Source organism: Acytostelium subglobosum (assembly GCF_000787575.1).
Source record: "Acytostelium subglobosum LB1 DNA, scaffold: scaffold5, whole genome shotgun sequence".
Classification (NCBI taxonomy): Eukaryota; Evosea; class Eumycetozoa; order Acytosteliales; family Acytosteliaceae; genus Acytostelium; species Acytostelium subglobosum.
In genome coordinates, this window is record NW_012236527.1 from 545,194 (window position 1) to 560,719 (window position 15,526).

At 47.0% G+C, this 15,526-nt stretch overlaps 5 protein-coding genes across 5 annotated transcripts; 1 reads left to right on the top strand and 4 right to left on the bottom strand.

The window, feature by feature from the left end:
* Positions 1-530: 530 nt before the first annotated feature.
* Positions 531-680, bottom strand: SAMD00019534_029900 (hypothetical protein; the record flags this gene model as incomplete). Its single annotated transcript, XM_012901123.1, has 1 exon — positions 531-680. The coding sequence occupies one exon, from the start codon at positions 678-680 to the stop codon at positions 531-533; it is 150 nt and encodes a 49-aa protein (XP_012756577.1).
* Positions 681-711: 31 nt separating this feature from the next.
* On the top strand, positions 712-4,411 carry SAMD00019534_029910 (hypothetical protein; the record flags this gene model as incomplete). The annotated part of the gene is made up of 3 exons (XM_012901124.1): positions 712-849; positions 920-3,641; positions 4,272-4,411. The coding sequence occupies 3 exons, from the start codon at positions 712-714 to the stop codon at positions 4,409-4,411; spliced, it is 3,000 nt and encodes a 999-aa protein (XP_012756578.1).
* A 372-nt stretch (positions 4,412-4,783) lies between these two features.
* Positions 4,784-7,060, bottom strand: SAMD00019534_029920 (hypothetical protein; the record flags this gene model as incomplete). The annotated part of the gene is made up of 8 exons (XM_012901125.1): positions 4,784-5,137; positions 5,197-5,494; positions 5,551-5,795; positions 5,855-5,980; positions 6,052-6,248; positions 6,319-6,501; positions 6,577-6,884; positions 6,951-7,060. The coding sequence occupies 8 exons, from the start codon at positions 7,058-7,060 to the stop codon at positions 4,784-4,786; spliced, it is 1,821 nt and encodes a 606-aa protein (XP_012756579.1).
* Positions 7,061-7,844: 784 nt separating this feature from the next.
* SAMD00019534_029930 (hypothetical protein) lies at positions 7,845-13,288 on the bottom strand (the record flags this gene model as incomplete). The annotated part of the gene is made up of 4 exons (XM_012901126.1): positions 7,845-8,695; positions 8,762-11,895; positions 11,961-12,327; positions 12,688-13,288. Coding segments are annotated over 4 exons (4,953 nt in total), but the record flags the coding sequence as incomplete, so codon positions are not given.
* An 811-nt stretch (positions 13,289-14,099) lies between these two features.
* Positions 14,100-15,425, bottom strand: SAMD00019534_029940 (hypothetical protein; the record flags this gene model as incomplete). The annotated part of the gene is made up of 1 exon (XM_012901127.1): positions 14,100-15,425. A coding segment is annotated over one exon (1,326 nt), but the record flags the coding sequence as incomplete, so codon positions are not given.
* Between the last annotated feature and the right edge of the window lie 101 nt (positions 15,426-15,526).

Consider the following 15,526-nt stretch of genomic DNA (forward strand, 5'->3'; position numbering starts at 1 on the left):
TACTACAAGCCACCTATTACGACCACTGCTTCTACTACCGCCACCACTGCTACTACCACTGCCACAACTACTAGCAAGCCACCTGTGACGACCACTGCCTCCACCACCGCTACCACTGCTACTACCACTGCTACTACCACTGTCTCAACTACCAGCCAGCCACCAGTAACCACAACCGCTCCTGCAACAACTGCTCCAGCCACCACTGCTCCAGCTACCACTGCTCCAGCTACCACTGCTCCAGCTACCACTGCTCCAGCTACCACTGCTCCAGCAACAACTGCTCCAGCCACAACTGCTCCAGCTACAACTGCTCCACCTACCACTGCTCCAGCCACCACTGCTCCACCTACCACTGCTCCACCTACCACTGCCACAACGATCACTGGTCCAGGACCAACGATCACTCAGACAACTTCGGCCACCACCGCAACTGGTCCTGTAGCCACAACCGCTATGCCAACGTCCACTCAGACTACCACATCTCCAGCTACCACAGGTCCAGCCACTACATCTCCAACTAGCTCTGGTCAAGTCACAAATGCCAGCATTTCATCGTCCACTGCTCCAGCTACTACTTTAACGACACCAGCCCAGACAACTGCGGTGCCAACTACCTCAACCATAGTAACAACCACGATGACCACCTTGGCAACAACAACTGCTTCTACAACTGCCATTCCAACTTCCACTATTACAGCCACTACAACGATGAGCACCACTGTTTCCACCACAGCCTCTACTACCTCCTCTCCAACATCCTCCCCACCAAATAGTCCGACACTACCACCTTTACCAAGTGTCCCAAAGTATCAATTTGCTCTCTTGACCTTCATTGATACGAACAAAGTATGTACATCTCAAGCTAATATTCTTACATCTTTCATCACATACTCACACTCAATCAATCAATCAACAGAATGGTGTGAACGACCCCGGAGAGCCACGATTGGGAGGTCTTAATGGTGCATTGTATAGAAAGGCAGAGTTCCTCCCACTCAAAAAGAGATCGATAACCAATGGTATTTCAAAGGCTGTAGTTGCTGGACCCTTTGAGTCTTTCATCTTCGATGCTACCAAGACCTACTTGTCTCCACTTTTGCTCGAGGGCGAGTACTGTGTACTTCTGAAGGACCCAATGAACAACTTTAAGATCGGACCCAAGGGTACATCTTCCCAATTTGAGGAGGATGGTCACTTATGCTTCATGCTCAACGATACGACCACCAACGATAAGTTCCAGTTGTCGATTCATGGAGGCTGCATACCTGTGGACGAGGCCCACCCTGTTACCTTCACCATCCACGGCTACTCTTGGATCGACACCGACTCAAATGGCGAGAACAACCCTGGAGAGCAATTATTGGGTGGCATGGAAGTAGAGTTGACTGACATATTCGGAAAAGTGGTGGGAACGGCCTCCACAGATGAAACAAAGATGCTTGAGGGCTTCCTATTCCCCTCTCTAACACCCAACGGCTACTGTCTCAAGATCACCGATCCCAAGGGCGTATACTCCACAAGCCCCTTAGGCAAATCACACAAATTCAACTCCACCGACCAGTACTGTTTCTCATTGGACGCCACCACTGTTGATGCCTTCGGAAAGTTGCTGGTTCCAATTGGTAAGACAAACAACGCTCCATCATCAACATCCAGCATTGCATCAACGACTGTTCCAGTCTCCACAGCTCCAGCTACCACTGCTCCTGTCTCAACTGTCACAGCATCAATCGCACAGACTATTGCCGCGACAGGCATCACAACATCACAGCCCACTTCAATCGCGAGTACCATCGTTACCTCAACTGGAATCACCATCGCCACCGCCACCACTGCTACCACTGCCACGACAACCACACCAACTCCGGCTACAGCTTCTACCATCATCGCTACAGTTAGTGCTGCCACTACCTCAACACCATTGACAACCTCAAGCGCTGGAACAGTCACCGGAATCACCACTTCGCAGCCAACTACCATTGCTGCTACAGTGGCGACCACTGCTGTGACCACCTCGCTCCCAACATCGGCAACAGCATCAATTGCCCAGACTGTGGCCGCGACAGGCATCACTACAACTGTTCCAGCAACCACTGCTCCAGCCACCACTGCTCCAGCCACCACTGCTCCAGCCACCACTGCTCCAGCTACAACTGCTCCAGCCACCACTGCTCCAGCAACAACTGCTCCAGCTACCACTGCTCCAGCAACCACTGCTCCAGCCACCACTGCTCCAGCCACAACTGCTCCAGCAACAACTGCTCCAGCTACAACTGCTCCAGCTACAACTGCTCCAGCTACCACTGCTCCAGCTACAACTGCTCCAGCTACAACTGCTCCAGCAACAACTGCTCCAGCTACAACTGCAACAACTGCTCCAGCTACAACTGCTCCAGCTACCACTGCTCCAGCTACAACTGCTCCAGCTACAACTGCCACAACTGCTCCAGCTACCACTGCTCCAGCAACAACTGCTCCAGCTACAACTGCAACAACTGCTCCAGCCACAACTGCTCCAGCAACAACTGCCACAACTGCTCCAGCAACAACTGCTCCAGCCACCACTGCTCCAGCAACAACTGCTCCAGCAACAACTTCTCCAGCTACCACTGCTCCAGCTACCACTGCTCCAGCAACAACTGCTCCAGCCACAACTGCTCCAGCCACCACTGCTCCAGCTACCACTGCTCCAGTCACAACTGCTCCAGCCACAACTGCCACAACTGCTCCAGCCACCACTGCTCCAGCTACAACTGCTCCAGCTACAACTGCTCCAGCCACAACTGCTCCAGCTACAACTGCTTCAGCAACAACTGCTCCAGCTACAACTGCCACAACTGCTCCAGCTACAACTGCTTCGGCAACAACTGCTCCAGCTACCACTGCTCCAGCTACAACTGCCACAACTGCTCCAGCTACAACAGCTCCAGCTACCACTGCTCCAGCCACCACTGCTCCAGCCACAACTGCTCCAGCTACCACTGCTCCAGCAACAACTGCTCCAGCCACAACTGCTCCAGCCACAACTGCTCCAGCTACCACTGCTCCAGCCACAACTGCTCCAGCAACAACTGGTCCAGCAACCACTGCTCCAGCAACAACTGCTACCACCACCGCCACCCCAGCCACTACCTCAACTACTATCCCATTGCCAAGATTCAATGTTGAGGTCTTCATCGACCGCAACCATAATGGTGCCAAGGACGCTGGTGAACAGCCCGCTTCGGACTTTATTGGCAACATCACCATGAAGGATGGCACCCTCGTTCAATCAATCGATTTGAAGAATATCGATGGATCATGGAGCACCAGCCTAGCGCCTGGCGACTACTGTGTGACACTCGAGCATTCGACCAATGTCGGGAAGACTGGACCAGTTGGCGATGACAACAAGTTCGTGAATGGCAAATACTGCTTCACTCAAGGAGCCGCTGGTACCGATATCAAGTATGGTGTCATTGGCAAGGCAAAGGTGGAGGTTGAGATCTTCATTGACCGCAACCATAATGGTGCCAAGGATGCTGGTGAGCTACCCGCCTGGGGCTTTGTCGGCAACATTACAAAGAATGATGGTACCCTCGTTCAAACGATAGATTTGACCAGCAACACTGGCATTTGGAGCACCAACCTCGAACCAGGTGACTACTGCATGACCCTCGATCATAACCTCAACGAATGGCAAAGCGGACCAGTTGGCACTGACAACAAGTTCGACGATCACAAGTACTGCTTCACCCACASTTTKTCCGATACCAAGATCWKGTATGGYRTCGTTGKCRAGGCCAAGGTCGAGGTTGAGATCTTCTTCGATACAAACAAGAATGGTGCCAAGGATGCTGGWGAGCWACCMGCCTGGGAYTTTGTYGGCAACATAACAAAGAAGGATGGTACCCTCGTTCAAACGATCGATTTGACCAGCAACACTGGAATTTGGAGCACCAACMTTGAGCAAGGCGACTACTGCATGACCCTMGCTCATACCTTCAATGGATGGATTTCCGGGCCAGTTGGCACTGACAACAAGTTCGTAGATAACAAGTACTGCTTCACTCACAGTTTTTCCGATACCAAGATCTGGTATGGTATCGTTGGCAAGGCCAAGGTCGAGGTTGAGATCTTCWTMGATWCAAACAAKAATGGTGCCAAGGATKCTGGTGAGMAACCMGCCTGGSAYTTTGTYGGCAAYATMACMAAGAAGGATGGTACCCTCGTTCAAACGATCGATTTGACCAGCAACACTGGAATTTGGAGCACCAACCTCGAACCAGGYGACTACTGCATGACCCTCGCTCATACCTTCAATGGGTGGCATACCGGACCAGTTGGCACTGACAACAAGTTCGTCGATAACAAGTACTGCTTCACTCACAGTTTTTCCGATACCAAGATCTGGTATGGTACTGTGTAAGGCTCCCCCTTTGATTGAGTAAAACTGCCTAATACTTTGGGAGAAAGCCCATTAATTATCATTGTACTGTTTCCTCACAGTTTGCCCAGCCCAAGCCAAGAGAAAAAGGTGTCGGGATCATTTGGGATAATCAATTGATGAAGTAATAATTGAGGATCATTGATGGCAATCATTATTGGTACTATTTATTGTTTGGATAGATTGATTGATTGTTTGATGGTTTGCTTGATTTTTCGATCGATGGTAGAGATAGCCGATGTTGCTCAAGGTTCCCATTCTTCGAGATCCATTTCCTCCTCCTGGGTAGAATCATAATATACTACTGCCATCAACTATTTGATGGCCATCCCATTTTAAACCATACATACATCATCATATATTTATTGCAGACTCTGTTATGTTCTTTGTTGTGCCAATAACACCTTCTGAGGTCTCAAGTGGTAATGGATCTGACAATGATGAAGTATGATGTATCTGGAACAATGTTATATTGTTTGCATCCCATTTGCGTCCCATAAAGTTGTAGATTATTGTCCACATGTATGGGGTGATGAACTCATAGCTGTCGCTGACCTCTTCGTATTGGAAACGAAGAATGCCCTCCGGATTGGATGGCGGTATCAACATCTGCTTGGACTTTGTCTCGAGGAATGATAGTATTCTCTCTGTAGACCAGTCCTCAGTTGTCTTTTCAGCCGCTAGTTCATTTGTGAAGAATGATAATATCTGTACACCAGTGGTTAGTTTGATTGATTGATTGATGGGTTCATTGATTGATGACATACATTAAGTATATTGGTCGAGATGTCTGATAACATCTCATCGTTGGTTGCCACCAAGTCGGACAAGTACTCGCTGTGATGGAGTAGTGAATAGATCAAGTGAAGATTGGAGGTGGCTCGGTAAGTCAATGTGTTGTTGACAATCTGTAATATTGTATGTAGGAAGTCAAAGTGTGTCTGTAGTTCTCCAGAGTTGATGTCTGTGATTGATATCTCCAACTGACTATTATTATTGTTGTGGTTGTCTCCATTATCACCAGCTGCTGAATACATCTGAGGTGATGATGATAATACCTTCTTACTGTTTGAGTGATTTGGTTAGCCATGGTGATCCATGTGTCCTGGCCTACAACTTACAGCTTAATGAATCGATGAGTTAGTACTTCCAACAACTTTACCAGTCTGGTGGCAGGGTATGGATGTATTTGTGCAATGTTTGATGAGAGGTTGGCAAGTATCGCTAGACAGTTCATATGTAGGTTGACATCCCTCAGCTTTGAAAGATTGAACAATATGGATTTGATCAGTACAACCATCAACAATCCTCCCAATGATATATCCTTTAACAATCTTTCCTTATACCAGAGTACTTGATGAATGACCTAAACATTGTATTGATTGATTAGGATGGTTTCATAATGCAACTGACTGAATGACATACCAATGAATGAACATTTGCATTGAATAAGGTGTCCTGTGAAAGGATAAGTATTATAATAAGGATCATATACACTTGTTGAGGCTTCTCCTCGAATGAACTATATAGAACTTGTAACAATGGTAGTACCTAAAGAATGATTGAATGAATGAGTGGGTTGAGCACGATGGATGGATGGACTGGGAATGAACAATACATACCAGTGAGTCTATATCAGTTCTGGATTGAACATATCTAAAGAAGTTGGGATTATCCAACAATAAATAATAGAGTAGTAGGAGGTTCTTATCGGATGATGGTGAGATTATTATGCGCTCATAAAGTGTCGACATTGAAATGGCAATTATAAATCGGTTGTTGTTAGGTGATGACGATCCAGATGTGTCTAGGTCTACGACTATTTGGAATGATGATGTGTCAGTGTTGAGGAGTGAGTGATGATCATACTGGAAAATCGTGTATCTTACATAATGTATCTTGGATTGAGTTCGTAAGCCTTCTGAATGGATTGCCATTTGGTGGATTGTGATATTGAGTGATGGCCAGGAGTGTCAAGAGGGAGAGGTCCGACAGTGGACCTGACCTTGATGTACCGTCTCCAGGCGGGAAGAAGTATCGATATGCGCTCCAAGGTATGAGTAACAGGTAAGCTTATGATAGGGATGGAGGGAGGAAGGCAGGTGAGTGATCGAGCAAGAGAGATTGATTGAATGATTGATAGGTACATGCAGCATTGCCAATTGAGTTCAATAGACCATTGGAAGCATTTGGTCTTGGCTTGTCGGTTGTGATGTTGACATAGAGTTGTTTGATGAATATATATATATCGTTTTCAGGTATCAGCTTGTCAGTGTACATCCTCATCAGTAATGTCAAGAATACATTGCTTTCAATCCTTTGTTTGTCGTCATCATCATCATCATCATCATCTCGCAACATCATTGTTGTAGTTGTTATTGGTCTATACATCTCTGTCGAGAACAATGTCAACATATAATTATAAAGCATCAGATGTAGATCATATGTTAAGTCCCTGAATGATTGATTGAAGGTCAGTCATCGATCAAATGCAGTGTCATGTGATCATAACATAACGTACGTTGATTCATGAGAGAGGAATCGAATGAGTGAGGTCAATAGATCGATTGGTAGTTGTTTGAAGCTGTTGTCAAGGGCACAGAACTGTTGATGTAGACTTAGTCTTGACATGTTCTCAATAAAGTATTGTGTGAATGATTGAAGTAATATAGTATAGTTGATAAGGTATTGTATCTGATTATATGCATGTAGTTGTTGAGCGTTGATTGCTGGGTCAACTGATTGTGTGTGATCTACTGTCGTCGCCAACATCGTTGTCTCTTTAAACTCATTGAGCTTTGTAATAAAGTGACCTAATATCCTATTGAAGTTCTTTGATTCAAGGTTGTTGATGGCTATCATCTTGGTCAGTCAGTGATGCTATGAATGACAGTGTACTTGAACATACCTAACTGCTTGGACAGACCGTGGAGGAGTTGTGAGAGATAGGTGTGATTGGAACTCTCTGAGAAGTTGAGATTGGAGAGTAATGTCTCCATGAACTTGTCAATCTCTCGAGGCATTGGTTGTTTAGATATCAATGCTCTGAGTTCATCATTCATCCTATTGCTCAATCCAACCATGCTTGCGAATGAGTAGTCCAATGAATCAAGTGACGTCGTCGTCGTTGACAAAGTAGATGTAGTAGTAGTTGAGGTCGAGGTAGACTCGGGTGTTGATGTCGAGTTACCCATCTCTCTCTATCTCTCTCTGTATCTCTATCTCTTATCTGTAACACTTATTCATTCATTCAACAACTTAATCGGGTGTGGTGGGTCACATGACTCTTTGTTGACTTCTTGCAGTTAGTGCGTGGGGGAAGTTCAACTTGAAACGATTCGTTTGGATGGATTGATTGATTGAATGAATGATCGGTTTATTATTATAACTACCCACTTGATGGCATTGTATCTGTATTGTTGATATCGACATTATTATTATTGTTGTTGTTGTTGTTGTTGTTGTTGTTGTTGTTGTTGTTCGATGATGATGTTGGTTGAGTGGCTCCTGTCGATGATGTACTGCTACCACTTGATGGTTGTACACTGGCTGATGGTGACGATGATGTACTGCTGGACTTCTTGAGTTGGATAGATGTGTTGCCACCAGCTGCAGTGAATGGTAACTGATGATAGGAGAAGATAAGTGTTGTGGCTGGCAGTATCTCTGTCAATACTAAGAGAATGAAACTGAATAGGATGTTGGAAGGACGTGCCGCCACCAAGATAATGATGAATATACAGTGCAACAAGAAACTGATGGCAAAGATCAGTGCCATTGCCATGGTCTTGTGCTTGAGATGTCGCGTGTTTGTCGTCTTGGAGTCCAGCTGTGACAACTTGCGATAGACCTTGCTGCCATAGTAAATGAATCCAAAGCCAATGACCACAGAGAGAACACATTGCACCACGGCATAAAGTATCGAGACGGCAGACTGTGCACGACTGTTGGTCGTCCTGCCAATGATCCTGCCGCCACATGTCTGTGGGTCTTCAGGTCCGGTGTAGTTGAACACCAACACGATCACGATGAATAGGATGTAGAGCACGGCATTGACCGAGATCACCAGACGATTGATCAATTTCTGGAGATTGGTCATCACACGCATGTTGATGTTTGCCAAGATATACCAAATGACCAACACAATTGTAAAGGCTGTAAAGTACAAGAATGTTGGCAACACGACCAGAATATACTGTCCAACCGTGTTAATATCATCCTCTCCTTCTCCACTTGTTGGAAGTTGAGAGAAGTATATTCCACGTGCTAATGATTGTTTGATTGATTAGTGAATGCGCAGGGATGGTTCCAGGTAACCCAAGGACAACTTACAAACAGTGAAGAGGAATAGGAATAGGAAAAGGACATGGACAATGCGGAATGGTTCGGACTTGAGTATACGTAGGAATACAAAGAAGGCAAGTTGGACGAGACAGATGAGTGCGAGAAGGAGGAATATGGCGGCTAGGATGTAGACTAACACTTTTCCAGAGTCGGTGAGTAGACGGAACTTCTCTTTGCGCCATTGTGCAATACGTGAGATGAGTAGGTAGCCACTTGGTGTTCTGACATTGGGGTCCGAGGGGAATGGATTGATCTCACAACAATATGATCCGTTGATCACTGACACTGTGCACTCGAGTGGGGTCACGGCGCCATTGGAATCATTGCCATAGACGGCGGCAAAGTCAATGATTGGATACCTAGACTCAATGGTTTGATTGAGACATAGTAGCAGACTGAGTGTGTTTCGATCGTTGGAGTGTAGTGACGCGCCATTGGCAAGCACCTGTCCAATGGTGCCCTGCTGCTCGTTGAAGATGGCGTAGTCGCCGGGGTGGATCACCGCGATAAAGTCCGACGAGAGTGTCTGCACCTGCTTGCCCAGGTAGGTCTGAGCAAAGATCATGCTCACACCAATGTTGCTGCATGTGTTGTTGACCACTGATGACTCGGTGAATGTGATCGTGCCTCCATTGATTGTTGTGGTGCTGTTCTGTTTGGCGCAAATCCTGATCACAGTGGCCAAGGGTGCGTCGAGGCGACTGGAGAAACAGTCCTCTCCGCGCTCAGTTCCACAGGAGCAGGCAAACATGCTGAGTGGGGACTTGATGTTGGCCACGCTACACATGAGCTCCGATCTGAACTTTTGAGTCATGTCCAGGTAGGCGAACGCAGAGAAGGAGGAGAAGACACGTGAGTAGTCGATGGTCTTGTTCCAGATTGTCAGCGCTTGAACCTTGGTGTCGACGGGCATCCATTGGAGCTTGACAGGCGCAGAGTCAATCCATTGGGCTGGCTTCCATTGGAATGGGCTGATCCACATCTCGCCAGCAGCTTGACATGATGACTGCGTCTTGTTGTTGAATCGCTTGGTGAAAGGCAGTACGGATGTGTCAGACTGATCGTTGCCCATGCATCGGTTGGCGTAGCCCTCACATTGTCCCTTTGTCAGCGACTGATTCCAAACGACTCCTCCATCATTCAAACAAACGGCAGGATCAATGTGTGAGATGTTGAGGGAGAAGCAGCCCATGGGCGAGTCCTGCTCCATGCCATAGACGCACTGGGGATAGGAGTTCTGTGGGTTCTCTGGCATCGACCATGGGAACAAACACTTGGGTGCATTCGTGGGATAGTTGCCGAGCTTGAAATTGAAGTAGAACTCGTCGGAGCACGTGCCACGCTTGGCTGGCTGCTGGCATTGTGCCTGGTTGCAAGGTGCGTCGACTAGTGAGCAGGCGCAGAATGGTTCCAATGCGCCACATGTTGTACATTGTTCATTGGACAATGATGCACAGTTGGTGAATGTGGCCTTCTTGGCCAGTGGGTCTACGCATTGACCTGATGTCAGTGTGGCGTTGTTGTACTGGCAGTGTGTGATTCCAGATATATTGATCGAGAAAGCTGCTGGGAATGTACCACCAATGATTGGACATGTCGTAAGTGTCGAGTATTGAATGTTACATGATACTCCTGCGCTGCATGTTGGACAGGATACTGAGCACGAGCCATCAGTACACTGCGCCGCGTTACTTGTCGTGTAGTATTTGTTGGGCACGGAGAATGCTCCTCGCTTGGTGGTCGACGATGCCTTTGAGTTGGGTCTGTAACAAACAAATGTGTTCTCGCATTGATCTTTGGTCGTGATTGTCGGGTCGACGTAGCAGTTGAGCAGCGGGTCACTGCAGTCACCACAAAAGAACGATGTTGTGTTCTTGGCACATTCGGTACTGAGTGCGACTGGGTCGTAGCTATCGAGTGTACCATTCTCTCCCTTCCAATTGCACCTCACGTTGCCACTGCATTTGTTGGCATCGACGTGAGTCGGTGTCCATGAGTACCTGTCCGAGTCAAACTGCATGCACGTGTCGTAGATAGTCATGGGCGCGGACAGGTCCAGGCCAGTGACGGGCGGGTAACAATGTATCTTGTAGTTGGGATCGAATGACGTGTAGACCTGTTGCTGGCGCAGGTATGGCACGACGTTGGTGCTCGTCGTGCAATCAGTGGTGTAGAACAGCTGCTGGACAATCTCGTCGAGATGTGTGTTGTTGAGGGAAAAGCCGTGGGCGGCGGCAAAGTCGTACTTGAGCTGCTGGGGGATGAAGTTGAGGACGCATCTTGAGAAGGCCGACTCGACCTCTGTGCGGGGCGCCACGCATTCGCCTGTGCGCATATTGCATCGAGCGGTCTTGTTGGCATATGCAGCGCATTGGGCATCATTGATGCATGGTGGTGGCTGCACGACTGCCTTGTGGCATCCGCGTAGCAATGTAAACAACTGCTTGAGTGGGCCTAGGTATGCGTTGGTCTGGTCCTCGCACGGGTGTATGGAGTTCCAATACACGGACGAGACAAAGTTATTCAAAACTGACTCTGTGCACTCGGGCAGCGAGCACTGGTCCTCGATCCTCTTTGTGTCCATCTCGCCAACAACCAGACTGTGCACTCTCTGCAGACGAGGCGTGCACACGTCCCCAAACTGTGAGTATATGCCACAGCATGGGTCGTAGAGGTAGTCGTCCATGTTGGACGAGTAGACTGGACAGTGCGTGGTGTTGACCATCACATAGGTCTCGGTGATGTTGGCCATTTGTGAAGCCAACTCATAGCAGCTGTAGTATTCATCGCGTGCCACCATCATATCGAACTGGTATCGCAGTGCTTGAACAAGCATCAGCTTGGTGTTGTTCTGCATTTGATTCAACATTGGATCTTGCATGTTGTAGACAGTCATGAACTCTGTGTAACTGCAATTGGTCAAGTTCCTCGCGGTCAATGTGAATGATCCCTTGACAGTTGTGCCATCGCCATAAACGACCTTATCCAAGAATGTCAATTGTACTCCACCCTTCATGTCGTCTTGCTTTAAGAATGGTACAGTAATATCAGAATACGATGTCTCCATCGTCAATCCAAATTGATACACATTAGCCACTGCAGGGTTATCTGTTTCATTGATGCTTCATGATTGATTGTGTCGTGTCAGTCCATGTTTGATAGCCATGCGAATGATTGGATACCATACCTTATGTCATCAAAGAGTGGATTGGCCAAGCCATAGTCGAGGAATGTACTTGGTACTGGGTATAGGGGCGTGTTGTGAGCTCGCGGGAAAAGTGGATAGAATATGGTACATCCAGTATGATAGTCATCACATCTATATTTGTTCTTGGTAGTTGGTAATGTGATCATTGATGTTCCAGCCAATGCCCATGTACCTGATATCACAGAGTTGTCTTGCAGTGCTACCAACTTGTACTTTCCACTTGTCGTCACATAAAAGTCAGACACAACTCCATTCATATTATCATTATTGATCACCAATGCTATATACAATGTCTTTGTAGTCTTTCCAGACTCTGGACACAATTGTACAACAATCCTACTTGATGCTAATTGATTGGATAAGTTAGTGATTGAGTGATTGATTTGATTGAGTGGACAACCTACATGAATAATCATAGTTTGTTGATGATACTGATTGATCCTCAACCTTGGCAAACATGATGAGGTCTTTGGAGTATGAGTCGATTGTAATATTCTTGCATTGATTGATTGTGAATGAGTAGACCTTTTGCGGAGCACTAACCAAGTCAAAGAGGTGAGCGCCATCATTAATACATTGGATACCACTTGCAACATTAGTGCATGGTACTACTGTTGTATCAATTGTTTGTACATCTATGATTGATTGGATAATGTCAGTCAGTCGATCAATCAATCAATCATGGTAATGGACGTCCACAACATACCAATAGATTCGAGAATGATATCATAGACAAGATCGAATAGACCTTGGTTCTCGATGTAAAAGTATATGGTACCAAAGGGGAATGAGTTGGCCTTGTTGTCTGGACAGATGGACATGGTGGCCACTTCACGTGTACTTAGTATCGCTCGGTTGTATCGGTCGTTCTGGGGATCGATTGGATGGAAGGTCTGGTACAACCTTCCTTCGCCCTGATAGACCTTCATCGATAGCCTGTAGCCCGATGGATTGGTCGTGTAAGCATAGTAGTTGTAATAGCTGAATGTTGTCATGCCGAGCTGGGACGGCGTCGTTCCGCGTACCGGCTGGCCCAGTGTGATGGTCGTCAAGTCGTCAGGTGCATCGTCACCACAAGCCATATTATAATCCTGTGTCTTGTTACATAATGGATTGCAGGCACTATTGCCACAACCCAATGCATTATTATTGGTATAATCACATGGTGGACATGCTGGCGGCACACCAGCACTTGAATAATTCGGACAACTATAACTGTCCAACCAATATAAAGGTTCATCAAATGTCAGCTCTGCACTAACAAATGTCATATCGCCTCCAAGTAAAGTAACCTGCTTCACATCATATAATGCTGTTTGTACTGTCTTGGATATCACTACATTCGTTCATTCATTCGTTCATTCATTCTTGTTAGTCTGATGTGATCACACCATCTCGAATATGCATGTATGTATGATTGAGGGTACATACCTATTGTTGTTTGTAATTGTAATAATAGTATCATTGATAGCATTATCAATGTGATACTCAGTCTATTAATATTGTACATGATTGATTGATTTGATTGATTTAAGATTGATTGATGGTGATCTATGAATACATAATAGTATATATATCTTATAACACCTTAAGTTAGTAATAAATAGATTAATAATTATCAAATGGTATAAATGATGATAAATGAAATGAAGTCAGATAGTTCATTCAAACAAAACGTCAAACCAACACGTGACCCATCCATCTCATCTTGTATGTTTGTGTGTTGGTGTGTTTTATTTTGGTTCAGATTGTGGGGTTGGATTGTCGGGCTTTACACAGATCGGTGTGAATGTGGAGGCAAAGGGACCACTCCACTCCAGACTAAACACACACTATCGTCATTTTCAATTTGATCACTTCGCACGTTTGATCATACGATTTATAGAACTTATTCAATGAGTTCCATGGTCTTGGCACCCTCAGATCACCATTCAGTGTAAATCCAGGAGGATAGGATAAAGAATGATGGTGCTCTTTTGGTTCGCAGTTACTTGAGATGATGGATGTGACCCACCCCAGGAAATTACCCATTTCGCAAAGTTCAGAGAAGTGCATGACCTCAAACAAACTACTAAACACGTCATTCGTTGTAAACATGTTTGAAGCGAGTGATCAGTTTTTACTAGTTGACGATGATGACGCTAAAGGCAAGATCCTATCCTTACCACCCATCAATGGTCTAAGTACCTCTGGTATAATAACTGAACCATCTGCTTGTTGATTATTCTCCATTATTGCCAATATTATCCTTGGTATAGCACATGCAGTGGCATTCAATGTATGAGTGAACTCGGTGGGCGACACTGACGCGGATGGCGTATCACTCGATTGCCTATACTTGATATTCAATCGCCTGCTCTGATAGTCGGTGCACGACGACGCGCTTGATATCTCGCCATAATCGTTGCGACTGGGTATCCACACCTCAATGTCGTACTTGCGGAAGGCGGGCGCGCCCAGGTCCTCGGTGGGCATGTCGAGCACGCGGAACGGCAGCCCCAGTGACGTGAACAGCTCGATCTGAATCTGCAACAGTTGCTCGAGGATCGCGTTGGACTGCTCGGGCGTCGACACCACAAACATCTCCACCTTGCTGAACTGATGCACACGGTAGATGCCCTTGTTGAAGACGCCGCGTCCAGTCTCGGCGCGGAAACAGTGGGAGAAGCCCACGAGCTTGAGTGGCAGCTGGTGCTCGTCCAGCACTGAGTTGGCGTGCATGCCCGCCAGAGGGATCTCGGCCGTGGCCGTCAGACACAGGTCTTGATCTTTGAGCCAGTAAAGTTGTGTAGCGTCGCTGCGTGGTTGGAAGCCGCACGCCTCGGCAAGCGCGGGATGCACGACGTCGGGCGTGATCACGGGCGTGAACCCGTGGCGCATCTGCATTGTCGAGAAGGCCCAATAGCTGAGCGCCATCTCCAGCATGGCAGCGTCGCGTGTGAAATAGTAATACTTGTGTCCGGATGTCTGGCTGGCGGGCAGCAACATGCCCAGCGACTCGCCCAGCTCGATGTGATCGCGAGGTGTGAAGCCGGCGAATGTGGGCTTCTGGCCCACTTCGAGGATGGTGCGCGCGCATGTCTCGGGGCCGACAGGCGAGTCGGGATGTGTGTCGTTGGGTATCTTGAGCGCTTCGGACGTGAGCTCATTGAGCATGCGGTCGTGATCGAGCTCCATCTGCACCAGCATCTCCTTGACTCGCTTGCCCTGCTCGACGAGCTGAGCGCGCTGCTCGCTCGTCGTAGTCTTTGCCTTGACATTGGCGGCAATAGCATTCTTGCGTGCACGCACCGAGTCGATCTCCTTCTTCACGCCACGATACCTATCGTAAAGATCTACTATTGCTCCAACATCAATCTGTGTGTTTCGTTTGTTGGCATTCTCCTGTATCATTGTCTTGTTATCCTTTATATATTGTAGATTGATTGATGGTTTGAACATATGCCAACTTGCTGATGTTGATGATGTTGATGTGCCACTGCCTGTATTGTCTGTTGTACTTGTACTTGTACTATAACGATGATGTTGTCCATGTCCGGTAGTCC